At 52.0% G+C, this 26,344-nt stretch overlaps 1 protein-coding gene across 1 annotated transcript in view; it reads left to right on the top strand.

Annotated features, from left to right (window-relative positions):
• Positions 1 to 26,124, top strand: part of LOC109364871 (uncharacterized) — a 44,209-nt gene extending 18,085 nt beyond the window's left edge. The window contains exons 9-21 of the mRNA XM_085241835.1: positions 508 to 669; positions 925 to 1,014; positions 8,611 to 8,757; positions 9,326 to 9,487; positions 9,743 to 9,832; positions 17,432 to 17,557; positions 18,129 to 18,290; positions 18,546 to 18,635; positions 23,560 to 23,685; positions 24,250 to 24,411; positions 24,668 to 24,757; positions 25,108 to 25,836; positions 25,963 to 26,124. Coding sequence (XP_085097961.1) covers positions 508 to 669; positions 925 to 1,014; positions 8,611 to 8,757; positions 9,326 to 9,487; positions 9,743 to 9,832; positions 17,432 to 17,557; positions 18,129 to 18,290; positions 18,546 to 18,635; positions 23,560 to 23,685; positions 24,250 to 24,411; positions 24,668 to 24,757; positions 25,108 to 25,836; positions 25,963 to 26,124 — 2,298 coding nt within the window. The remainder of the gene's footprint in view (positions 1 to 507; positions 670 to 924; positions 1,015 to 8,610; positions 8,758 to 9,325; positions 9,488 to 9,742; positions 9,833 to 17,431; positions 17,558 to 18,128; positions 18,291 to 18,545; positions 18,636 to 23,559; positions 23,686 to 24,249; positions 24,412 to 24,667; positions 24,758 to 25,107; positions 25,837 to 25,962) is intronic.
• The last annotated feature ends 220 nt before the right edge of the window (positions 26,125 to 26,344 follow it).

Raw genomic sequence — 26,344 nt, 5'->3', positions numbered from 1 at the left:
GGAGACCTTGTGGGACCTGCTCGACAGTGGGAACTGCGGCCCTTTGCTCCGACCACGTGGGGGAATGAAGGGACACTCCCGGCTCCACAGCAGGGAGACAACCGAGGACTTGCCAACAGCAGTGCCCAGTGGTCAGGAGAGTTTCAGAAAGCTGGGCTCTCCAATCGGATGAGCTTGCCAGCACTAGGGCCATCACCATATCTGGCACCAGACAAGCAGGAGGCTGGGGCCCTGCCTGCAGCTGCTGGCAGTGCATTGGGATGCCATCTGGCACAGCCAGAAATGTGGAGACCAGGTCATTTCTGGAGGGTGCAACCTTCTCTTGCTCTCCCTCTTGGAGGTCTTAGAAAAACCCAGATGTGTCTGTTTGGGAAATGCACACAGCATGCTCCTCCTCCAGCTGGGCGTGCAAGAGGCCAGCCTGTGTGCGTGAGCAGCTGTGAAGCATCTTTGTCTCTTTGCTGCTCTTTCCTTCCCCATTCACCCTCTGCAACACATCTCTTCCAGCTTCACCAGCCTTCTCCTCATTTTGATCTGGGAGATCCATACTGTCGCCATCTGCGCGCAGAATACAACAGCCTGCATGACCCATATCTGCAGGACTACCACAACCGCAAAGACAACCTGCAGAACCTGAAGAACAGGGGCCTTGTCACCGAGGATGGCAAAGTAGGTTTGGATGAGGCCTGACCAGCACAGGTCTCCTCTGCAGGGGTTTCCAGACAGCCGGGGAGGGGCCTGGCACCCCAGTGTGGAGTCCCCTTGGCCCTGGGAAGGAGGGAGGAGGCAGCGTCCCCACGGCTGGGGAGGGAAGGGTGGAGAGGAGCAGCTCCCCTGCTGCTGGGGGCCTGCACATTTCTGGAAGGCTGTGTGGGTAACTGCCACAACAGTTCTTGGGAGTCATCTGCCCTTGTCTCTCTGTAGGTTGTCTGCACTCTGAAAGAGTTCAACGAGTACAGGCAGTACCTGACCAGGCTGAAGCTGGAGCGGGAGAAAATAAAGAGGCAAAAAGAGGTAGGCAAAACCTGGTGTTGGTAGGCACGTGTCCGTGGCATGGCACCGAGGGCACGGGCTTTACTTGATGGATCTGAGATGGGGAATGCAGAAAAGGTGAGGGCTGGGCTAGTGTTCCCTGCGGCATGGAAAGGACAACCCTGCCTGGGGCTGATTTATCACAGCACGCTGGCATGCGATGGCTGGGAATGTTGCTTGCTTGCAAACAGAGCACTGAGGCAGCTCTTCTCTTCTGCCCTCACTGCATGGCTGAAGCAGATGCTGGCCCTCATCGGTGTAGATCATCAGCCTGCAGGGAGGCAGGAACTTTCTGAGACAAGACCAAGCCTAAATCCACTGTTCCCTTCCAGGAAAATCTTGGTCAGAAGATGCCTGGTTCAAAGAAGTCTGCCTACAGACTAACAATGGACATGGAGAAATCTTGCCTGCGCTCAGCCACTGCTGTGGACGTGGCTGTGGAGGAGAAAGGCAGTCCACGGCAGCCTCACAAACCAGCTGGCCCTCCGCCGAGCAACACTCGTCAGTCTGGTCAGAATAGAAGGCTGAAAGTGGCTTTTGTTCAGGAAGACCTTCTGGCAGATTCAAAGAGCATGGGGCGTGCAGTGAAGTCACCTGTCAAGTTGCCTAAACTTGAGGCAAGCAGCAAGGGTGCCAAGCTCCCTGCAAATATCCTTACTGAAACTGCCTCAAGAAGGAAGCCACAATTCCACAGAGATCGTGAGTTCAGAGCTGTGTCTGAACAGCACAGGGAAGAGCAGAGTCTTCAAGAGGCACTTAAGAAAGAAGAGTTGGAGGGGGTGAAGGCGCTGGATCCACCTGCCAGTGCGTTAAGGAGGCCCTCCCTCAGCATCAGACAAAGATTGTTAGGAAGTGGGAAACCCTTCCCCGGAATGGAAGCCTCTGACAAAGTGTCTTCGCAGGCTTCCCTTAGAGCCACTCGAGAAGCTACTGGAAGCGTCTGCAACACGTTGCAGTCCTTTGCAGCTTCTCACTCTGAGCAAGAGTTTGATGCTGAATATTCTGAAACCTTCAAGCTTCCCAACAACCATCTCTCACAGAGGCAGCCGCAGCCATCCCAGGTGCCTCTGTCATGGCAGAGCAGGAGGGCAGGACGAGGCTCATCAGAAGAGCAGAGCCTGGCAACAAGGCAGAGAGAAAAGCTGCCCGTGATCCAATCAATGCCAAGCTCTGCTGACATCTTCCAGCTGAGTCGCCGCATTGTAAAGGAGAGCATTGAAAATGCTGTCTCCAAAGTGAAGGAGGAGGAGCAAGAAGAACTGCTTCTTAGGCGTGCCAAATCCCTTGTCACCAATGCAGGTTTAAGAGCAAAGAAACGTTTAGAGGATGAGCTGCACCAAAGGCCGTAAGCCTTTGGAACTTCTGGACCACCTAAACCCCTCCAACCCATCCTGCTCATGCCTCGGTCACCGTGTCATCTACTCTTAACAACAATCTCATACGCATGTCCCAACAAAGGGGAAAGTTCCTTTCAACCTACTGCAACATAAATACATAAAGAAAGAAAGAAAGAAAAATTCCTGACAGCCAATCTGTTCTCTGTTGTTCCTTCTTCGCCTGCCAGCACATCGCAGGTGCTGGGGAATCTGATTGCAGAGGACAGCTTCAGGAGCCCCCTGAGCCCCTTCAGCCTGATGGTTTACCAGAGCGTGGGACTGCCAAATTTCAAGAAGCATTGTCTTCAGTTAGCTGACGGAAGTATATGTGGTTATTTTCACGTTAGCTTGTCCAGTCCAGTCTTTTCTTATAGGAGGCAGCAGTTAAGTTTCTGCTTCTCCAGTTACAGCAGGAGGACGTCAGATGGATGACACGTGTTGACAACAGGGTAGTGAGATTTACCTGTGGCATTTCCAGTTGGGAACAGTCATTCCTATTTGCAGAAAACAAGCATTTTGGTGTCCCATCCACAGTAAAGACCTCTCACGCTTTGAATAGCAGCATGCCAGGTATGTCTTCTATACCTCTGCTCCTGGCCCACTGTTGTGGTTTGGTGATTTTTATTCTTGGCAGTATTCCGCATCAGAGCATTGTGTCGACCAGTGGGAGTTAAAGAGTTTATGTTCTGGTCCCGTTTGCTGCCTTTTATGGGCATTTTGTGTGTCTGATGGGAGGGGAGGGGCGGCATCCTCGGAGGACTTTGGCACTCAGAAGCAGTGGGATGGAGCTCTGGAGAGGACCTGAAGTGTCTGCCTTTCGCTCTGGCCCCGGCTCAGCCGTCCCAGCTCGCCGGGAAGAAAAGCACGTGCTTCCCTCGCACTATCGTTGTCTGACACGTACTTTGGATACTCTTGTCTGTCTCGTTTTGTTTGACTGGGTTAAATTCAGTAAATTACCGCTCCTCCTCAGATCGCTGCCGTTGTGTTTTCTCTTTGTTAAAACTATCTGCTAGCTCTCTGCCCTTCCCCCTGTCCCAGAGCACGCAGCCCGGGGCCGGCACGGTCGCACGGCAAGCCGTGGGTACCCCTTTTTTTTTCTTTTTCCCGGGGCCTGTGCCCCCGTGTCACGGGCTTATATCTAGGGATAACCCCATGACAACTATTGGTGAGGAATGCGGGCAACTATGCATCTTTACTTCATCTTAAGAGCATTATATAGAGGACTGAGGACCATTATGTTCATTATGTTCCTTGGAGTATATTGGTTCCTTTTTAAGCTCCTCATGTTCAGTGTCGCAGTGCTGGACCTCGTCGGCATAAAGCATCAGCATGCAGGGTTGGAGGCACTTTCTGAGACAAGACCGAGCCTAAACCTGCTGTTCCCTTCCAGGACATGTTTCTTCAAAAGATATCCAACTTGAAGAAATCTGCCCACAGACCAATGACAGACACTGACGAGCTCCCGCCTGGTCCTGGGGATTACATTGTGGGTAAGAAAGCCAGCCCCATGCAGCCTCACAGACCAGCTGGCCCTGCTCCTTCATGCCATAATCTCCAGTCTGGCCAACGCAGAAGAAGGAATGTGGCTTTCATGCAGCACAAACCTCAGGGAGACTCACTGAGCACGGGACGTGCAATGAAGCTGCCTGAGAAGTTGCCCAAACCTGAGCTGGGCAGGGAAGGCTCCAAACTCCACAGAAGCATCCACACTGTTGCTGCCTCAAAAACAAAAACACAGTTCCCTGGACATTACGAATTCAGAGCGATGTCTGAAAAACAAGCCGACATTCTTCAAGAGGTGACTGGGAGGGTGTTGAGAGAAGGAACAGGGAAGTGGAAGGCACTGGATCGTCCTGTCTGCTCCTCAAGGAGGGCTCCCCAAAAGAGCAGTCAAAACGTGCTCACGAGTGCCAAAAGAGCAGAGCCTTCAAAGATGCCACGTTTCAATCACGAGCAGGAAATTGCATTGATGGCGTGGGATGCTGCAGGGAGAATACTGAAGGAAGTTTGGAAGTAGCATTCATTTGCATCCAGCACAGCCAGTGCACCTGAGCCAAGGCCAGCAGCCAGGCTGTGGGAGCAGTCCATTACTGCCATAACTTTCAAAACAGGAAAACAAGAGCAAGAGAAGCCTCTGACAAAGCATCCTCGCAGGCTTCCCCTCACGAAATCAAACTAGAAGCCGCTGGAAGTGTCTGCAACACGTTGCGGTCCATTGTAGCTTCTCATTCTGAGCAGGAGTTTGGTGCTGAATATTCTGAAACCATCAAACTTCCCAACAACCATTTCTCTCAGAGGCAGCCACAGCCATCCCAGGTGCCTCTGTCATGGCAGAGCCGGACGGACGGAAGGATGATGCTCATCAGAAGAGCAGAGCCTGGCAACAAGGCAGAGAGAAAAGCTGCCCATGATCCAACCAATGCCAAACACTCTGACGTCTCTCATCTGAGTCACTGCACTGTAAAGGAGAGCATTGAAAAGGCTGTCTCCAAAGTGCAGGAGGAGGAGCAAGAAGAACTGCTGCTTGAGTGTGCCAAATCCATTGTCACTGAAGTAGTTTTAAAAGCAAAGAAAATTGTAGAGAATGAGCAATGTTGGATGCCAACACCCCGGCATCTGGGACGGTGGGCTCCGTATCAGAGCAGAGCTCTAAGGCTCAGGCAGCGCGTGGGCTACAGCTGAGCTCTGGGAGGCCTGCTGTCAAAGAGCCCTGCCCAAGAGGTGGCAAGGAGAGCCGTCCCTCTAAGGACCTCCAAAGCTCACCTCATCTCCTGCCACCCATCCGGTGTGGCTCTGGGCGAGGTGCTCCTGGCATGCCAGAAGACCTTCAGAAGTCCCTGGATTGCACCTCTTCCACACCCACGTGGGAAACCCAAACAGAGCAGAAGCTGGGGAGCACCTCCGGCTCCTTCCCCTCCACGGGCCTGCAGTCTGCCCGTTCCTCCAGCATGTCCCAATTGCCCTGCCCAGACAGGAGCTCGGCGCCCAGGGGCGCGTGTCAAGGCTGTGCTGCCCAGGCCTGAGGAGCTCAGGGCACCTCCTCCCAGCCCAGAATCTAGAGGTCTCTGCTAACCTCAGCCTTTCTATGCCTCTGATCATACGATTCACTGTTTGCGTTTGTTAGCCGCAACACACTTTTGTTCTTCAGACTTGAGAAACAGAACATTATTGGTGTTCTGTAACCTATCATCAGCAAAGAAGGACTCTGAAATACTCTGGAAGTGTCTCCTGAAGGACATGATTATGCACTGACCTCCACATTAACTGCACGCAACCTAATTCACTGCGTTTTCTACAAGATGGTCAGAAAAAAATCTTTCGTTATTTCATGCATGCCTATAGCCTAGTGCTGTGAGCACTTCAAGGGAACTACTGGACCACCTAAAGCCCTCCACCCATCCTGCTCATGCCTCAGTCACTGTGTCATCTACTATGAAAGACAGTCTCCTACGCATGTCCATCCAAAGGGGAAAGTTCCTTTCAACCTCCTGCAAAATAAAGAAAGAAATAAATAAATAGATAGATAGATGAATAAATAAAAAAGTAATAATAATAATAATAATTGTCATTTTGGCGGGATTATCACAATTTTCTCTTCTAGGAGATTACTGACAGCCAAACTCTTCTCTCTTCCATCTTTGCCTGCCAGCACATCACAGGTGCTGGGGAATCTGATTGCCAGAGGACAGCTTCAGGAGCCCCCTGAGCCTCTGAAGTCTGCTAGTGTATCAGAGCATGGAACGGCCAAATATCATAGTATCAGAGAATCACAAGGTTGGTAACAACCTGCAAGATCATCTAGTCCAACCGTCCTCCCACTACTATTGCTACCACAAGCACTAAAACCTATCTTGTAGCTCCTCATCCAGATGCCTCTTGAACACTGCCAGGGATGGCGACTCCACCACCGCCCTGGGCAGCCATTCCAGTGCCTGACCACTCCCTGAGAGAAAAAGCTTTTCCTCGTGCCTAACCTCAGCCTCCTCTGGTACAACTTGTGGCCATTTCCTCGGGTCCTGTTTGTGGCCGGAGAGAAGAGGCCAAACCCCTCCTCATCACAACCTCCCTTCAGGAAGTTGTAGAGTGCAATGAGGTCTCCTCTCAGCCTCCTCCTCTCCAGACTAAACGGTCCCAGCTCCCTCAGCCGCTCCTCATGAGGCCTGTGCTCCAGACCCCTCACCAGTTTTGCTGCCCTTCTCTGGACACGTTCCAGGGCCTCAATGTCTTTCCTGTAGTGAGGGGCCCAACACTGAACACATTACTCGAGGTGCTGAGTACAGGGGATGATCACCTCCCTGCTCCTGCTGGCCACACTATTTGAAATGCAGGCCGGGATGCCGTTGGCCCTAACGGCCACCTGGGCACACTGCTGGCTCATGCTCAGCCGAGCGTCAACCGACACCCCCAGGTCCCTTTCCTCTTCACACTCATCCAGCCACTCGTCCCCAAGCCTATTACGCTGCATGGGCTTGTTGTGGCCAAAGTGCAGGGCCCCGCACTTGGCCTTCAAAGAAGCTTTCATTTCAAGAAGCATTGTCTCCATTTAGCTGACGGAAGTATATGTGTTTATTTTCACGTCAGCTTGTCCAGCCTCCTTTCCTATAGGAGGTAGCAGTAAAGTTTCAGCTTCTCCAACAATGGCAGGAGCACATCAGTGTCGTGGTTTTATGACTTTTGGTTATCGGTATTTATTCCACATCATGGAGCGCAATGGGAGTTAGAGTCTTAATGCTCCAGTGCCGGGTACCTGTCCGGAATAGAAAAAGAACTACGTAGTCGAGGGGGCTATGCGGTCAGAGAGGAGATATAACCCTGGCAAGGTCACCTGATGCTTCCCTTCTTCATCAGGCTCTCCTCCCTGCTGCTCAACCGGATTGTGCATCTCACCTCAGCCTTATCGTAATGCCTACCCACCTTTCGGACGCTCCCTCTCATTATATTTCATATTGTGTTACAGTGTGTTATCTTGCATTCTGATACCACATTTAGGAAATTAGTTTGTTTCTTCTGAGATCGTTGCCACTGTTTTTAATTATTTTGGGGGCCGTGTTTCCCTTTTCTGGAGGTGCGGATTCGTGAAATCCCTCCGCCTCGCCAGTCACGGAACAATGGGGAACAGTCATTCCTATTTGGAGAGAACAAGCAATTCGGTATGCCACCAACAATAAAGACCTCTCACGCTTTGAATAGCATGCCAGGTATGTCTTCTATACCTCTGATCCTGGCCCACATCTGGGTAGGACCAGGCCTACAAAACGCAATTTTCCAAACTTCACAACTCTCCCCATTCTCTGTAGTTCTGCATAGGATTTGTCAAACACCTTTGGTATGTCTTGGCATATTTGTGCACAGGCAACCACCCTCCAAGATGGGTGCTTTACAGGTCAATTTCAACCAAACCAGAACATTTTAAGAGAAACAGCGACAGCAAGGAGGAGCACCTTAACTACATTATGGTCCTATTAGATATCTTTACACCATCAAATTTCATCCTGGGACATGAAGAAATGATGATCTCTACAGGTCCCTTCAACCCCAACGATTCTGTGATTCTGTGAAATTAACTCAGGAACAATCCTGGAAGGAATCTGTGCCTCATGCAGCCTATCTGCAATGGAAGACAGAGAAAAGCTAGTCCAGGCCCTGGACTCAAAGCAGGGCCAGCTGGAGCAGCTTGCAGTGAGTGCACCCAGAATGGCCTCCATGCAGCTGCAGGGTTGCCGGGTGGCGGCGCGGTGACACTGTGACGGCATTGTGATGCAACAGGGGGTGAACGTGACATAAAGCTGAAGGCTGGGACTGCGGCTGGGTGGCCTCAGTTCGCTGCTGCTGGAGCGAGAGGTGGCAGCGGAAGGTCGCAGATCTCTGAGAGTTCCTGCAAGGAGCCATGGAGCGCTGTGGCACTGCTGGATTCCGAAATCCAGATGCAATTCTGAGCATAGCGGAGAGGAGCGGAAAGGTGAGCACCGGGTCCTCAGAGAGGGCTGAGTGCAGCAGCCTGGGCTATGTGGGACTGCTCTGGGGCCGGAGATGCTCTCTGGAGGCTGAGGGGCATCTTCTCATGCTGGCGCAGGAGAAGGCTTGCAGGGAATCGCGTCTCTCTGCACATCCCAAAGTTGGGCTAAGAAGTGGGAAGGGAGCTGCCAAAGGGAATGGAGGTGGGGCTGGAGAGGGGACTGGAGTGCCTGAGTGCGCAAGAGAGTCTTTGTCTTTGTCTTTCTGGCTCCGACCCGGAGGACAGAAAGTTGGAGCAGGAGGTAGCGGGCTGCTGGACCTCCCACTCGGGGTCAAAATCCCTGTGCAGCCTGGCACCAAGCCTGTCTTCTGCAGGACAAAGCTGGGGGAAAAGGTGAGAGGAGGAGGAAAGGGTCAAAAGGGCCTCTTGTTTCCTGGGGTTGCCATCATGCCATGGAGACCTTGTGGGACCTGCTCGACAGTGGGAACTGCGGCCCTTTGCTCCGACCACGTGGGGGAATGAAGGGACACTCCCGGCTCCACAGCAGGGAGACAACCGAGGACTTGCCAACAGCAGTGCCCAGTGGTCAGGAGAGTTTCAGAAAGCTGGGCTCTCCAATCGGATGAGCTTGCCAGCACTAGGGCCATCACCATATCTGGCACCAGACAAGCAGGAGGCTGGGGCCCTGCCTGCAGCTGCTGGCAGTGCATTGGGATGCCATCTGGCACAGCCAGAAATGTGGAGACCAGGTCATTTCTGGAGGGTGCAACCTTCTCTTGCTCTCCCTCTTGGAGGTCTTAGAAAAACCCAGATGTGTCTGTTTGGGAAATGCACACAGCATGCTCCTCCTCCAGCTGGGCGTGCAAGAGGCCAGCCTGTGTGCGTGAGCAGCTGTGAAGCATCTTTGTCTCTTTGCTGCTCTTTCCTTCCCCATTCACCCTCTGCAACACATCTCTTCCAGCTTCACCAGCCTTCTCCTCATTTTGATCTGGGAGATCCATACTGTCGCCATCTGCGCGCAGAATACAACAGCCTGCATGACCCATATCTGCAGGACTACCACAACCGCAAAGACAACCTGCAGAACCTGAAGAACAGGGGCCTTGTCACCGAGGATGGCAAAGTAGGTTTGGATGAGGCCTGACCAGCACAGGTCTCCTCTGCAGGGGTTTCCAGACAGCCGGGGAGGGGCCTGGCACCCCAGTGTGGAGTCCCCTTGGCCCTGGGAAGGAGGGAGGAGGCAGCGTCCCCACGGCTGGGGAGGGAAGGGTGGAGAGGAGCAGCTCCCCTGCTGCTGGGGGCCTGCACATTTCTGGAAGGCTGTGTGGGTAACTGCCACAACAGTTCTTGGGAGTCATCTGCCCTTGTCTCTCTGTAGGTTGTCTGCACTCTGAAAGAGTTCAACGAGTACAGGCAGTACCTGACCAGGCTGAAGCTGGAGCGGGAGAAAATAAAGAGGCAAAAAGAGGTAGGCAAAACCTGGTGTTGGTAGGCACGTGTCCGTGGCATGGCACCGAGGGCACGGGCTTTACTTGATGGATCTGAGATGGGGAATGCAGAAAAGGTGAGGGCTGGGCTAGTGTTCCCTGCGGCATGGAAAGGACAACCCTGCCTGGGGCTGATTTATCACAGCACGCTGGCATGCGATGGCTGGGAATGTTGCTTGCTTGCAAACAGAGCACTGAGGCAGCTCTTCTCTTCTGCCCTCACTGCATGGCTGAAGCAGATGCTGGCCCTCATCGGTGTAGATCATCAGCCTGCAGGGAGGCAGGAACTTTCTGAGACAAGACCAAGCCTAAATCCACTGTTCCCTTCCAGGAAAATCTTGGTCAGAAGATGCCTGGTTCAAAGAAGTCTGCCTACAGACTAAGAATGGAAATGGAGAAATCTTGCCTGCGCTCAGCCACTGCTGTGGACGTGGCTGTGGAGGAGAAAGGCAGTCCACGGCAGCCTCACAAACCAGCTGGCCCTCCTCCGAGCAACACTCGTCAGTCTGGTCAGAATAGAAGGCTGAAAGTGGCTTTTGTTCAGGAAGACCTTCTGGCAGATTCAAAGAGCATGGGGCGTGCAGTGAAGTCACCTGTCAAGTTGCCTAAACTTGAGGCAAGCAGCAAGGGTGCCAAGCTCCCTGCAAATATCCTTACTGAAACTGCCTCAAGAAGGAAGCCACAATTCCACAGAGATCGTGAGTTCAGAGCTGTGTCTGAACAGCACAGGGAAGAGCAGAGTCTTCAAGAGGCACTTAAGAAAGAAGAGTTGGAGGGGGTGAAGGCGCTGGATCCACCTGCCAGTGCGTTAAGGAGGCCCTCCCTCAGCATCAGACAAAGATTGTTAGGAAGTGGGAAACCCTTCCCCGGAATGGAAGCCTCTGACAAAGTGTCTTCGCAGGCTTCCCTTAGAGCCACTCGAGAAGCTACTGGAAGCGTCTGCAACACGTTGCAGTCCTTTGCAGCTTCTCACTCTGAGCAAGAGTTTGATGCTGAATATTCTGAAACCTTCAAGCTTCCCAACAACCATCTCTCACAGAGGCAGCCGCAGCCATCCCAGGTGCCTCTGTCATGGCAGAGCAGGAGGGCAGGACGAGGCTCATCAGAAGAGCAGAGCCTGGCAACAAGGCAGAGAGAAAAGCTGCCCGTGATCCAATCAATGCCAAGCACTGCTGACATCTTCCAGCTGAGTCGCCGCATTGTAAAGGAGAGCATTGAAAATGCTGTCTCCAAAGTGAAGGAGGAGGAGCAAGAAGAACTGCTTCTTAGGCGTGCCAAATCCCTTGTCACCAATGCAGGTTTAAGAGCAAAGAAACGTTTAGAGGATGAGCTGCACCAAAGGCCGTAAGCCTTTGGAACTTCCGGACCACCTAAACCCCTCCACCCATCCTGCTCATGCCTCGGTCACCGTGTCATCTACTCTTAACAACAATCTCATACGCATGTCCCAACAAAGGGGAAAGTTCCTTTCAACCTATTGCAACATAAATACATAAAGAATGAAAGAAATAAAAATTCCTGACAGCCAATCTGTTCTCTGTTCCTTCTTCGCCTGCCAGCACATCGCAGGTGCTGGGGAATCTGATTGCAGAGGACAGCTTCAGGAGCCCCCTGAGCCCCTTCAGCCTGATGGTTTACCAGAGCGTGGGACTGCCAAATTTCAAGAAGCATTGTCTTCAGTTAGCTGACGGAAGTATATGTGGTTATTTTCACGTTAGCTTGTCCAGTCCAGTCTTTTCTTATAGGAGGCAGCAGTTAAGTTTCTGCTTCTCCAGTTACAGCAGGAGGACGTCAGATGGATGACACGTGTTGACAACAGGGTAGTGAGATTTACCTGTGGCATTTCCAGTTGGGAACAGTCATTCCTATTTGCAGAAAACAAGCATTTTGGTGTCCCATCCACAGTAAAGACCTCTCACGCTTTAAATAGCAGCATGCCAGGTATGTCTTCTATACCTCTGCTCCTGGCCCACTGTTGTGGTTTGGTGATTTTTATTCTTGGCAGTATTCCGCATCAGAGCATTGTGTCGACCAGTGGGAGTTAAAGAGTTTATGTTCTGGTCCCGTTTGCTGCCTTTTATGGGCATTTTGTGTGTCTGATGGGAGGGGAGGGGCGGCATCCTCGGAGGACTTTGGCACTCAGAAGCAGTGGGATGGAGCTCTGGAGAGGACCTGAAGTGTCTGCCTTTCGCTCTGGCCCCGGCTCAGCCGTCCCAGCTCGCCGGGAAGAAAAGCACGTGCTTCCCTCGCACTATCGTTGTCTGACACGTACTTTGGATACTCTTGTCTGTCTCGTTTTGTTTGACTGGGTTAAATTCAGTAAATTACCGCTCCTCCTCAGATCGCTGCCGTTGTGTTTTCTCTTTGTTAAAACTATCTGCTAGCTCTCTGCCCTTCCCCCTGTCCCAGAGCACGCAGCCCGGGGCCGGCACGGTCGCACGGCAAGCCGTGGGTACCCCTTTTTTTTTCTTTTTCCCGGGGCCTGTGCCCCCGTGTCACGGGCTTATATCTAGGGATAACCCCATGACAACTATTGGTGAGGAATGTGGGCAACTATGCATCTTTACTTCATCTTAAGAGCATTATATAGAGGACTGAAGACCGTTATGTTCCCTGGAGTATATTGGTTCCTTTTTAAGCTCCTCATGTTCAGTGTCGCAGTGCTGGACCTCGTCGGCATAAAGCATCAGCATGCAGGGTTGGAGGCACTTTCTGAGACAAGACCGAGCCTAAACCTGCTGTTCCCTTCCAGGACATGTTTCTTCAAAAGATATCCAACTTGAAGAAATCTGCCCACAGACCAATGACAGACACTGACGAGCTCCCGCCTGGTCCTGGGGATTACATTGTGGGTAAGAAAGCCAGCCCCATGAAGCCTCACAGACCAGCTGGCCCTGCTCCTTCATGCCATAATCTCCAGTCTGGCCAACGCAGAAGAAGGAATGTGGCTTTCATGCAGCACAAACCTCAGGGAGACTCACTGAGCACGGGACGTGCAATGAAGCTGCCTGAGAAGTTGCCCAAACCTGAGCTGGGCAGGGAAGGCTCCGAACTCCACAGAAGCATCCACACTGTTGCTGCCTCAAAAACAAAAACACAGTTCCCTGGACATTACGAATTCAGAGCGATGTCTGAAAAACAAGCCGACAAGAGGTGACTGGGACGGTGTTGAGAGAAGGAACAGGGAAGTGGAATGCACTGGATCGTCCTGTCTGCTCCTCAAGGAGGGCTCCCCAAAAGAGCAGTCAAAACGTGCTCACGAGTGCCAAAAGAGCAGAGCCTTCAAAGATGCCACGTGTCAATCACGAGCAGGAAATTGCATTGATGGCGTGGGATGCTGCAGGGAGAATACTGAAGGAAGTTTGGAAGTAGCATTCATTTGCATCCAGCACAGCCAGTGCACCTGAGCCAAGGCCAGCAGCCAGGCTGTGGGAGCAGTCCATTACTGCCATAACTTTCAAAACAGGAAAACAAGAGCAAGAGAAGCCTCTGACAAAGCATCCTCGCAGGCTTCCCCTCACGAAATCAAACTAGAAGCCGCTGGAAGTGTCTGCAACACGTTGCGGTCCATTGTAGCTTCTCATTCTGAGCAGGAGTTTGGTGCTGAATATTCTGAAACCATCAAACTTCCCAACAACCATTTCTCTCAGAGGCAGCCACAGCCATCCCAGGTGCCTCTGTCATGGCAGAGCCGGACGGACGGAAGGATGATGCTCATCAGAAGAGCAGAGCCTGGCAACAAGGCAGAGAGAAAAGCTGCCCATGATCCAACCAATGCCAAACACTCTGACGTCTCTCATCTGAGTCACTGCACTGTAAAGGAGAGCATTGAAAAGGCTGTCTCCAAAGTGCAGGAGGAGGAGCAAGAAGAACTGCTGCTTGAGTGTGCCAAATCCATTGTCACTGAAGTAGTTTTAAAAGCAAAGAAAATTGTAGAGAATGAGCAATGTTGGATGCCAACACCCCGGCATCTGGGACGGTGGGCTCCGTATCAGAGCAGAGCTCTAAGGCTCAGGCAGTGCGTGGGCTACAGCTGAGCTCTGGGAGGCCTGCTGTCAAAGAGCCCTGCCCAAGAGGTGGCAAGGAGAGCCGTCCCTCTAAGGACCTCCAAAGCTCACCTCATCTCCTGCCACCCATCCGGTGTGGCTCTGGGCGAGGTGCTCCTGGCATGCCAGAAGACCTTCAGAAGTCCCTGGATTATACCTCTTCCTCACCCACGTGGGAAACCCAAACAGAGCAGAAGCTGGGGAGCACCTCCGGCTCCTTCCCCTCCACGGGCCTGCAGTCTGCCCGTTCCTCCAGCATGTCCCAATTGCCCTGCCCAGACAGGAGCTCGGCGCCCAGGGGCGCGTGTCAAGGCTGTGCTGCCCAGGCCAGAGGAGCTCAGGGCACCTCCTCCCAGCCCAGAATCTAGAGGTCTCTGCTAACCTCAGCCTTTCTATGCCTCTGATCATACGATTCACTGTTTGCGTTTGTTAGCCGCAACACACTTTTGTTCTTCAGACTTGAGAAACAGAACATTATTGGTGTTCTGTAACCTATCATCAGCAAAGAAGGACTCTGAAATACTCTGGAAGTGTCTCCTGACGGACATGATTATGCACTGACCTCCACATTAACTGCACGCAACCTAATTCACTGCGTTTTCTACAAGATGGTCAGAAAAAAATCTTTCGTTATTTCATGCATGCCTATAGCCTAGTGCTGTGAGCACTTCAAGGGAACTACTGGACCACCTAAAGCCCTCCACCCATCCTGCTCATGCCTCAGTCACTGTGTCATCTACTATGAAAGACAGTCTCCTACGCATGTCCAACCAAAGGGGAAAGTTCCTTTCAACCTCCTGCAAAATAAATAAATAAATAAATAGATAGATAGATAGATGAATAAATAAAAAAGTAATAATAATAATAATAATTGTCATTTTGGCGGGATTATCACAATTTTCTCTTCTAGGAGATTACTGACAGCCAAACTCTTCTCTCTTCCATCTTTGCCTGCCAGCACATCACAGGTGCTGGGGAATCTGATTGCCAGAGGACAGCTTCAGGAGCCCCCTGAGCCTCTGAAGTCTGCTAGTGTATCAGAGCATGGAACGGCCAAATTTCATAGTATCAGAGAATCACAAGGTTGATAACAACCTGCAAGATCATCTAGTCCAACCGTCCTCCCACTACTATTGCTACCACAAGCACTAAAACCTATCTTGTAGCTCCTCATCCAGATGCCTCTTGAACACTGCCAGGGATGGCGACTCCACCACCCCCCAGAGCAGCCATTCCAGTGCCTGACCACTCCCTGAGAGAAAAAGCTTTTCCTCGTGCCTAACCTCAGCCTCCTCTGGTACAACTTGTGGCCATTTCCTCGGGTCCTGTTTGTGGCCGGAGAGAAGAGGCCAAACCCCTCCTCATCACAACCTCCCTTCAGGAAGTTGTAGAGTGCAATGAGGTCTCCTCTCAGCCTCCTCCTCTCCAGACTAAACGGTCCCAGCTCCCTCAGCCGCTCCTCATGAGGCCTGTGCTCCAGACCCCTCACCAGTTTTGCTGCCCTTCTCTGGACACGTTCCAGGGCCTCAATGTCTTTCCTGTAGTGAGGGGCCCAACACTGAACACATTACTCGAGGTGCTGAGTACAGGGGATGATCACCTCCCTGCTCCTGCTGGCCACACTATTTGAAATGCAGGCCGGGATGCCGTTGGCCCTAACGGCCACCTGGGCACACTGCTGGCTCATGCTCAGCCGAGCGTCAACCGACACCCCCAGGTCCCTTTCCTCTTCACACTCATCCAGCCACTCGTCCCCAAGCCTATTACGCTGCATGGGCTTGTTGTGGCCAAAGTGCAGGGCCCCGCACTTGGCCTTCAAAGAAGCTTTCATTTCAAGAAGCATTGTCTCCATTTAGCTGACGGAAGTATATGTGTTTATTTTCACGTCAGCTTGTCCAGCCTCCTTTCCTATAGGAGGTAGCAGTAAAGTTTCAGCTTCTCCAACAATGGCAGGAGCACATCAGTGTCGTGGTTTTATGACTTTTGGTTATCGGTATTTATTCCACATCATGGAGCGCAATGGGAGTTAGAGTCTTAATGCTCCAGTGCCGGGTACCTGTCCGGAATAGAAAAAGAACTACGCAGTCGAGGGGGCTATGCGGTCAGAGAGGAGATATAACCCTGGCAAGGTCACCTGATGCTTCCCTTCTTCATCAGGCTCTCCTCCCTGCTGCTCAACCGGATTGTGCATCTCACCTCAGCCTTATCGTAATGCCTACCCACCTTTCGGACGCTCCCTCTCATTATATTTCATATTGTGTTACAGTGTGTTATCTTGCATTCTGATACCACATTTAGGAAATTAGTTTGTTTCTCCTGAGATCGTTGCCACTGTTTTTAATTATTTTGGGGGCCGTGTTTCCCTTTTCTGGAGGTGCGGATTCGTGAAATCCCTCCGCCTCGCCAGTCACGGAACAATGGGGAACAGTCATTCCTATTTGGAGAGAACAAGCAATTCGGTATGCCATCAACAATAAACACCTCACGCTTTGAATAGCAGCATGCCAGGTATGTCTTCTATACCTCTGATCCTGGCCCACATCTGGGTAGGACTAGGCCTACAAAACGCAATTTTCCAAACTTCACAACTCTCCCCATTCTCTGTAGTTCTGCATAGGATTTGTCAAACACCTTTGATATGTCTTGGCATATTTGTGCACAGGCAACCACCCTCCAAGATGGGTGCTTTACAGATCAATTTCAACCAAACCAGAACATTTTAAGAGAAACAGCGACAGCAAGGAGGAGCACCTTAACTACATTATGGTCCTATTAGATATCTTTACACCATCAAATTTCATCCTGGGACATGAAGAAATGATGATCTCTACAGGTCCCTTCAACCCCAACGATTCTGTGATTCTGTGAAATTAACTCAGGAACAATCCTGGAAGGAATCTGTGCCTCATGCAGCCTATCTGCAATGGAAGACAGAGAAAAGCTAGTCCAGGCCCTGGACTCAAAGCAGGGCCAGCTGGAGCAGCTTGCAGTGAGTGCACCCAGAATGGCCTCCATGCAGCTGCAGGGTTGCCGGGTGGCGGCGCGGTGACACTGTGAAGACATTGTGATGCAACAGGGGGTGAACGTGACATAAAGCTGCAGGCTGGGACTCTGGCTGGGGTGACCTCAGTTCGCTGCTGCTGGAGCGAGAGGTGGCAGCGGAAGGTCGCAGATCTCTGAGAGTTCCTGCAAGGAGCCATGGAGCGCTGTGGCACTGCTGGATTCCGAAATCCAGATGCAATTCTGAGCATAGCGGAGAGGAGCGGAAAGGTGAGCATGAGGTCCTCAGAGAGGGCTGAGTGCAGCAGCCTGGGCTATGTGGGACTGCTCTGGGGCCGGAGATGCTCTCTGGAGGCTGAGGGGCATCTTCTCATGCTGGCGCAGGAGAAGGCTTGCAGGGAATCGCGCCTCTCTGCACATCCCAGAGTTGGGCTAAGAAGTGGGAAGGGAGCTGCCAAAGGGAATGGAGGTGGGGCTGGAGAGGGGACTGGAGTGCCTGAGTGTGCAAGAGAGTCTTTGTCTTTGTCTTTCTAGCTCCGACCCCAAGGACGGAAAGTTGGAGCAGGAGGTAGCGGGCTGCTGGACCTCCCACTGGGGGTCAAAATCCCCGTGCAGCCTGGCACCAAGCCTGTCTTTTGGAGGACAAAGCTGGGGGAAAAGGTGAGAGGAGGAGGAAAGGGTCAAAAGGGCCTCTTGTCTCCTGGCGTTGCCATCATGCCATGGAGACCTTGTGGGACCTGCTCGACAGTGGGGACTGCGGCCCTTTGCTCCGACCACGTGGGGGAATGAAGGAACACTCCTGGCTCCACAGCAGGGAGACAACCGAGGGCTTGCCAATAGCAGTGCCCAGTGGTCAGGAGAGTTTCAGAAAGCTGGGCTCTCCAATCGGATGAGCTTGCCAGCACTAATCCCATCACCATATCTGGCACCAGACAATCAGGAGGCTGGGGCCCTGCCCGCAGCTGCCGGCAGTGTGTTGAGATGCCATGTGTCACAGCCAGAAATGTGGAGACCAGATCATTCCTGGAGAAGGGTGCAACCTTCTCCTGCTCTCCTTCTTGGAGGTCTTAGAAAAATTCAGAAGTGTCTGTTTGGGAAATGCACACAGCATGCTCCTCCTCCAGCCGGGCGTGCAAGAGGCCAGCCTGTGTCTGTGAGCAGCTGTGAAGCGTCATTGTCCCTTTGCTGCTCTCTCCTTCCCCATTCACCCTCTGCAACACATCTCTTCCAGCTTCACCAGCCTTCTCCTCATTTTGATCTGGGAGATCCATACTGTCGCCATCTGCGCGCAGAATACAACAGCCTGCATGACCCATATCTGCAGGACTACCACAACCGCAAAGACAACCTGCAGAACCTGAAGAACAGGGGCCTTGTCACCGAGGATGGCAAAGTAGGTTTGGATGAGGCCTGACCAGCACAGGTCTCCTCTGCAGGGGTTTCCAGACAGCCGGGGAGGGGCCTGGCACCCCAGTGTGGAGTCCCCTTGGCCCTGGGAAGGAGGGAGGAGGCAGCGTCCCCACGGCTGGGGAGGGAAGGGTGGAGAGGAGCAGCTCCCCTGCTGCTGGGGGCCTGCACATTTCTGGAAGGCTGTGTGGGTAACTGCCACAACAGTTCTTGGGAGTCATCTGCCCTTGTCTCTCTGTAGGTTGTCTGCACTCTGAAAGAGTTCAACGAGTACAGGCAGTACCTGACCAGGCTGAAGCTGGAGCGGGAGAAAATAAAGAGGCAAGAAGAGGTAGGCAAAACCTGGTGTTGGTAGGCACGTGTCCGTGGCATGGCACCGAGGGCACGGGCTTTACTTGATAGATCTGAGGGAGATGGGGACTGCAGAAAAGTTGAGGGCTGGGCTGGTGGTGCAGGTATTGAGGCATGGAAAGGACAGCTCAGCTCAGAGCTGAGCTAGCACAGCATGCTGATGTGTAGGTGACCTGGAAAGCTGCTTGCCTGCAAACAGAGCACTGTGGCAGCCATTTCCTTCTGCCTTCATTGCATGGCTGAAGCAGAGTGCTGGCCCTCATCAGCATAAAGCATCAGCATGCAGGTTCTAAGACAAGACCGAGCCTAAACCTGCTGTTCCCTTCCAGGACATGTTTCTTCAAAAGATATCCAACTTGAAGAAATCTGCCCACAGACCAATGACAGACACTGACGAGCTCCCGCCTGGTCCTGGGGATTACATTGTGGGTAAGAAAGCCAGCCCCATGAAGCCTCACAGACCAGCAGGCCCTGCTCCTTCATGCCATAATCTCCAGTCTGGCCAACGCAGAAGAAGGAATGTGGCTTTCATGCAGCACAAACCTCAGGGAGACTCACTGAGCACGGGACGTGCAATGAAGCTGCCTGAGAAGTTGCCCAAACCTGAGCTGGGCAGGGAAGGCTCCAAACTCCACAGAAGCATCCACACTGTTGCTGCCTCAAAAACAAAAACACAGTTCCCTGGACATTACGAATTCAGAGCGATGTCTGAAAAACAAGCCAACATTCTTCAAGAGGTGACTGGGACGGTGTTGAGAGAAGGAACAGGGAAGTGGAAGGCACTGGATCGTCCTGTCTGCTCCTCAAGGAGGGCTCCCCAAAAGAGCAGTCAAAACGTGCTCACGAGTGCCAAAAGAGCAGAGCCTTCAAAGATGGAAGCCTCTGACAAAACATCCTCGCAGGCTTTTCTCTTCAGGCTTCAAGTCATACTAGAAGCTGCTGGAAGTGTTTGGAAGAAGTTGCAATCCTTTGCAGCTTCTCACTCTGAGCAAGAGTTTGATGCTGAATATTCTGAAACCATCAAGCTTCCCAACAGCCATCTCACTCAGAGGCAGCCACAGCCATCCCAGGTGCCTCTGTCATGGCAGAGCAGGAGGGCAGGACGAGGCTCATCAGAAGAGCAGAGCCTGGCAACAAGGCAGAGAGAAAAGCTGCCCGTGATCCAATCAATGCCAAGCTCTGCTGACATCTTCCAGCTGAGTCGCCGCATTGTAAAGGAGAGCATTGAAAATGCTGTCTCCAAAGTGAAGGAGGAGGAGCAAGAAGAACTGCTTCTTAGGCGTGCCAAATCCCTTGTCACCAATGCAGGTTTAAGAGCAAAGAAACGTTTAGAGGATGAGCTGCACCAAAGGCCGTAAGCCTTTGGAACTTCCGGACCACCTAAACCCCTCCACCCATCCTGCTCATGCCTCGGTCACCGTGTCATCTACTCTTAACAACAATCTCATACGCATGTCCCAACAAAGGGGAAAGTTCCTTTCAACCTACTGCAACATAAATACATAAAGAAAGAAAGAAATAAAAATTCCTGACAGCCAATCTGTTCTCTGTTGTTCCTTCTTCGCCTGCCAGCACATCGCAGGTGCTGGGGAATCTGATTGCAGAGGACAGCTTCAGGAGCCCCCTGAGCCCCTTCAGCCTGATGGTTTACCAGAGCGTGGGACTGCCAAATTTCAAGAAGCATTGTCTTCAGTTAGCTGACGGAAGTATATGTGGTTATTTTCACGTTAGCTTGTCCAGTCCAGTCTTTTCTTATAGGAGGCAGCAGTTAAGTTTCTGCTTCTCCAGTTACAGCAGGAGGACGTCAGATGGATGACACGTGTTGACAACAGGGTAGTGAGATTTACCTGTGGCATTTCCAGTTGGGAACAGTCATTCCTATTTGCAGAAAACAAGCATTTTGGTGTCCCATCCACAGTAAAGACCTCTCACGCTTTGAATAGCAGCATGCCAGGTATGTCTTCTATACCTCTGCTCCTGGCCCACTGTTGTGGTTTGGTGATTTTTATTCTTGGCAGTATTCCGCATCAGAGCATTGTGTCGACCAGTGGGAGTTAAAGAGTTTATGTTCTGGTCCCGTTTGCTGCCTTTTATGGGCATTTTGTGTGTCTGATGGGAGGGGAGGGGCGGCATCCTCGGAGGACTTTGGCACTCAGAAGCAGTGGGATGGAGCTCTGGAGAGGACCTGAAGTGTCTGCCTTTCGCTCTGGCCCCGGCTCAGCCGTCCCAGCTCGCCGGGAAGAAAAGCACGTGCTTCCCTCGCACTATCGTTGTCTGACACGTACTTTGGATACTCTTGTCTGTCTCGTTTTGTTTGACTGGGTTAAATTCAGTAAATTACCGCTCCTCCTCAGATCGCTGCCGTTGTGTTTTCTCTTTGTTAAAACTATCTGCTAGCTCTCTGCCCTTCCCCCTGTCCCAGAGCACGCAGCCCGGGGCCGGCACGGTCGCACGGCAAGCCGTGGGTACCCCTTTTTTTTTCTTTTTCCCGGGGCCTGTGCCCCCGTGTCACGGGCTTATATCTAGGGATAACCCCATGACAACTATTGGTGAGGAATGTGGGCAACTATGCATCTTTACTTCATCTTAAGAGCATTATATAGAGGACTGAGGACCATTATGTTCCCTGGAGTATATTGGTTCCTTTTTAAGCTCCTCATGTTCAGTGTCAGAGCTGCACATATCTATAGCCAATTAAGGGCACTGATGGAGATACCTCCCTGGTTCCTCTACATCCCGGCTAATGTAACAGACAATATGATGTTTCGACTGGTTTCCAGGTGTTCTTCCCAGTTCCTTAGGATGTTTGGGGTGCCAGCTTAGGTACTGTGCTATCAGTCTCTCTGAATGCATTCTCTGTGATAGGATTTTACAACACATGAAGGAAGCTTTCCCCAAAACCACTGAATGTGGAGTGGCAGGGAATATGGAGAAGTTTAGGAAAGAAATTAGAAGTGTGGGGACCTCCACTGTCATGGGATTTGGGGATTTTAGTTTTGAACACCTGTGGGAGCCTGATGAGGAACTAAGCGAGCATTTGGGTAAGGAATGGTGCAGCTTAGAAATATCTGAGGAGGAACTGCTTATTTGGGGCTTGGCTTGTGCTTACCAAACTCTATATAATACTATTCTGGAGAGAGAGTTAGTTTGCAAACCGAGATCCAAACCAAAAGGGGAAGCCTACAAGTCAATCTTGATCAATCGCAGGAGGCACCAGTATCAATGTCATTTGCCCCTGTGGAAGGCCAGAAATGGAAACGGGTGTCCTCAGGTCTAGAACAGAAAGAAGAAGTGGAAAGGAAGATCAGGCAAAGGGCCCTCCTCAAAACCGCCACCACCAAGAAAGGCAACTGAGAAAAGTAAGAGACATGGACAGGAGAGTGATGAGGAGGGAATCACTGTTACCACTATTCATTGATCCTTGAAAATGACTGAAATCCAAGGCATAAAAAAGGAGTTTACACAACACCCAAGTGAAGCCTGGTTGCTTCAATGATGGGACAACGGGGCCAGTAGCATTTCCCTAAATTGTAATGAAGCTCGCCAACTAGGAAAAATCACCCGAGACTCAGCTATTGACAGAGGAATTAGTAGATGTCTGGACAGAGTCGCCACTCTCTGGGAACGAATGTTCAAGCCGTGAAGGAAAGATATCCCTTCAAAGCTGAGCTGGAGCCTGGAATGAAAAGCAGGAAAACTTGAGAAAGGCATCCAGTATTTGAGAGAAAAAGCAGCAGTGGAAATGCTGTACAATGCTATGTTTGTTTGTAACTAACATATCCACTGTCCCAGACTTATATCCAGGGATAACCCCATGACACCTGGATAGGACCAGGCCTACAAAATGCAATATACATTTTCAAAACTTCACAACTCTCCACAATCTTTGTAGCTTTGCTTAGAATATGACAAACAGCCTTGACATGTCTTGGCATATTTTAGCAAAGGCAACCACCCTCCAAGATGGATGGTTTAGGACAACAAAACATGAACATTTCAAGAGAAACAGCGACAGTAAGAAGGAGCACCCTAACTACATAATGGTCCTATTAAATACATTTATACCATCAAATTTCATCCTGGGACATGAAGAAATGGATTTGGGGAAAACATTTTTATCAGAAAGACAGTGTGGTCTCACAACAAGTGAGCACGAAGGAAAGCATGAAGGAAGCAGGGGGGTTGGAGCTGATGATCTCTACAGGTCCCTTCAACCCCAACGATTCTGAGATTCTGTGAAATTAACTCAGGAACAATCCTGGAAGGAATCTGTGCCTCATGCAGCCTATCTGCAATGGAAGACAGAGAAAAGCTAGTCCAGGCCCTGGACTCAAAGCAGGGCCAGCTGGAGCAGCTTGCAGTGAGTGCACCCAGAATGGCCTCCATGCAGCTGCAGGGTTGCCGGGTGGCGGCGCGGTGACACTGTGACGGCATTGTGATGCAACAGGGGGTGAACGTGACATAAAGCTGCAGGCTGGGACTCTGGCTGGGGTGGCCTCAGTTCGCTGCTGCTGGAGCGAGAGGTGGCAGCGGAAGGTCACAGATCTCTGAGAGTTCCTGCAAGGAGCCATGGAGCGCTGTGGCACTGCTGGATTCCGAAATCCAGATGCAATTCTGAGCATAGCGGGGAGGAGCGGAAAGGTGAGCACCGGGTCCTCAGAGAGGGCTGAGTGCAGCAGCTGGGCTATGTGGGACTGCTCTGGGGCCGGAGATGCTCTCCGGAGGCTGAGGGGCATCTTCTCATGCTGGCGCAGGAGAAGGCTTGCAGGGAATCGCGTCTCTCTGCACATCCCAGAGTCGGGCTAAGAAGTGGGAAGGGAGCTGCCAAAGGGAATGGAGGTGGGGCTGGAGAGGGGACTGGAGTGCCTGAGTGTGCAAGAGAGTCTTTGTCTTTGTCTTTCTAGCTCCGACCCCAAGGACGGAAAGTTGGAGCAGGAGGTAGCGGGCTGCTGGACCTCCCACTGGGGGTCAAAATCCCCGTGCAGCCTGGCACCAAGCCTGTCTTTTGGAGGACAAAGCTGGGGGAAAAGGTGAGAGGAGGAGGAAAGGGTCAAAAGGGCCTCTTGTTTCCTGGGGTTGCCATCATGCCAAGGAGACCTTGTGGGACCTGCTCGACAGTGGGGACTGCGGCCCTTTGCTCCAACCACGTGGGGGAATGAAGGGACACTCCCGGCTCCACAGCAGGGAGACAACCGAGGGCTTGCCAATAGCAGTGCCCAGTGGTCAGGAGAGGTTCAGAAAGCTGGGCTCTCCAATCGGATGAGCTTGCCAGCACTAGGGCCATCACCATATCTGGCACCAGACAAGCAGGAGGCTGGGGCCCTGCCTGCAGCTGCTGGCAGTGCATTGGGATGCCATCTGGCACAGCCAGAAATGTGGAGACCAGGTCATTTCTGGAGGGTGCAACCTTCTCCTGCTCTCCCTCTTGGAGGTCTTAGAAAAACCCAGACGTGTCTGGGAAATGCACACAGCATGCTCCTCCTCCAGCTGGGCGTGCAAGAGGCCAGCCTGTGTGCGTGAGCAGCTGTGAAGCATCTTTGTCTCTTTGCTGCTCTCTCCTTCCCCATTCACCCTCTGCAACACATCTCTTCCAGCTTCACCAGCCTTCTCCTTATTTTGATCTGGGAGATCCATACTGTCGCCATCTGCGCGCAGAATACAACAGCCTGCATGACCCATATCTGCAGGACTACCACAACCGCAAAGACAACCTGCAGAACCTGAAGAACAGGGGCCTTGTCACTGAGGATGGCAAAGTAGGTTTGGATGATGGGCTGACCAGCACAGGTCTCCTCTGCAGGGGTTTCCAGGCAGCCGGGGAGGGGCCTGGCACCCCAGTGTGGAGTCCCCTTGGCCCTGGGAAGGAGGGAGGAGGCAGCGTCCCCACGGCTGGGGAGGGAAGGGTGGAGAGGAGCAGCTCCCCTGCTGCTGGGGGCCTGCACATTTCTGGAAGGCTGTGTGGGTAACTGCCACAACAGTTCTTGGGAGTCATCTGCCCTTGTCTCTCTGTAGGTTGTCTGCACTCTGAAAGAGTTCAACGAGTACAGGCAGTACCTGACCAGGCTGAAGCTGGAGCGGGAGAAAATAAAGAGGCAAAAAGAGGTAGGCAAAACCTGGTGTTGGTAGGCACGTGTCCGTGGCATGGCACCGAGGGCACGGGCTTTACTTGATGGATCTGAGATGGGGAATGCAGAAAAGGTGAGGGCTGGGCTAGTGTTCCCTGCGGCATGGAAAGGACAACCCTGCCTGGGGCTGATTTATCACAGCACGCTGGCATGCGATGGCTGGGAATGTTGCTTGCTTGCAAACAGAGCACTGAGGCAGCTCTTCTCTTCTGCCCTCACTGCATGGCTGTAGCAGATTCTGGCCCTCATCGGTGTAGATCATCAGCCTGCAGGGTGGCAAGAACTTTCTGAGTCAAGACCAAGCCTAAATCCACTGTTCCCTTCCAGGAAAATCTTGGTCAGAAGATGCCTGGTTCAAAGAAATCTGCCTACAGACTAACAATGGACATGGAGAAATCTTGCCTGCGCTCAGCCACTGCTGTGGACGTGGTTGTGGAGGAGAAAGGCAGTCCACGGCAGCCTCACAAACCAGCTGGCCCTCCTCCGAGCAACACTCGTCAGTCTGGTCAGAATAGAAGGCTGAAAGTGGCTTTTGTTCAGGAAGACCTTCTGGCAGATTCAAAGAGCATGGGGCGCGCAGTGAAGTCACCTGTCAAGTTGCCTAAACTTGAGGCAAGCAGCAAGGGTGCCGAGCTCCCTGCAAATATCCTTACTGAAACTGCCTCAAGAAGGAAGCCACAATTCCACAGAGATCGTGAGTTCAGAGCTGTGTCTGAACAGCACAGGGAAGAGCAGAGTCTTCAAGAGGCACTTAAGAAAGAAGAGTTGGAGGGGGTGAAGGCGCTGGATCCACCTGCCAGTGCGTTAAGGAGGCCCTCCCTCAGCATCAGACAAAGATTGTTAGGAAGTGGGAAACCCTTCCCCGGAATGGAAGCCTCTGACAAAGTGTCTTCGCAGGCTTCCCTTAGAGCCACTCGAGAAGCTACTGGAAGCGTCTGCAACACGTTGCAGTCCTTTGCAGCTTCTCACTCTGAGCAAGAGTTTGATGCTGAATATTCTGAAACCTTCAAGCTTCCCAACAACCATCTCTCTCAGAGGCAGCCGCAGCCATCCCAGGTGCCTCTGTCATGGCAGAGCAGGAGGGCAGGACGAGGCTCATCAGAAGAGCAGAGCCTGGCAACAAGGCAGAGAGAAAAGCTGCCCGTGATCCAACCAATGCCAAGCTCTGCTGACATCTTCCAGCTGAGTCGCCGCATTGTAAAGGAGAGCATTGAAAATGCTGTCTCCAAAGTGAAGGAGGAGGAGCAAGAAGAACTGCTTCTTAGGCGTGCCAAATCCCTTGTCACCAATGCAGGTTTAAGAGCAAAGAAACGTTTAGAGGATGAGCTGCACCAAAGGCCGTAAGCCTTTGGAACTACTGGACCACCTAAACCCCTCCACCTATCCTGCTCATGCCTCGGTCACCGTGTCATCTACTCTTAACAACAATCTCATACGCATGTCCCAACAAAGGGGAAAGTTCCTTTCATCCTATTACAGCATAAATACATAAATAAACATTAAAAAAAAATCATTTTGGGGGGAGTATTCTGTTGTTCTATTTGTACAAATATTGTTTTATTTG

The sequence above is a fragment of the Meleagris gallopavo genome, chromosome 22 (genome assembly GCF_905368555.1).
Source record: "Meleagris gallopavo chromosome 22, MGAL_WU_HG_1.1, whole genome shotgun sequence".
Lineage (NCBI taxonomy): Eukaryota > Metazoa > Chordata > Aves > Galliformes > Phasianidae > Meleagris > Meleagris gallopavo.
The sequence above is the reverse complement of the archived record's forward strand: the minus strand, read 5'-3'. Positions and strand labels throughout refer to the sequence as shown.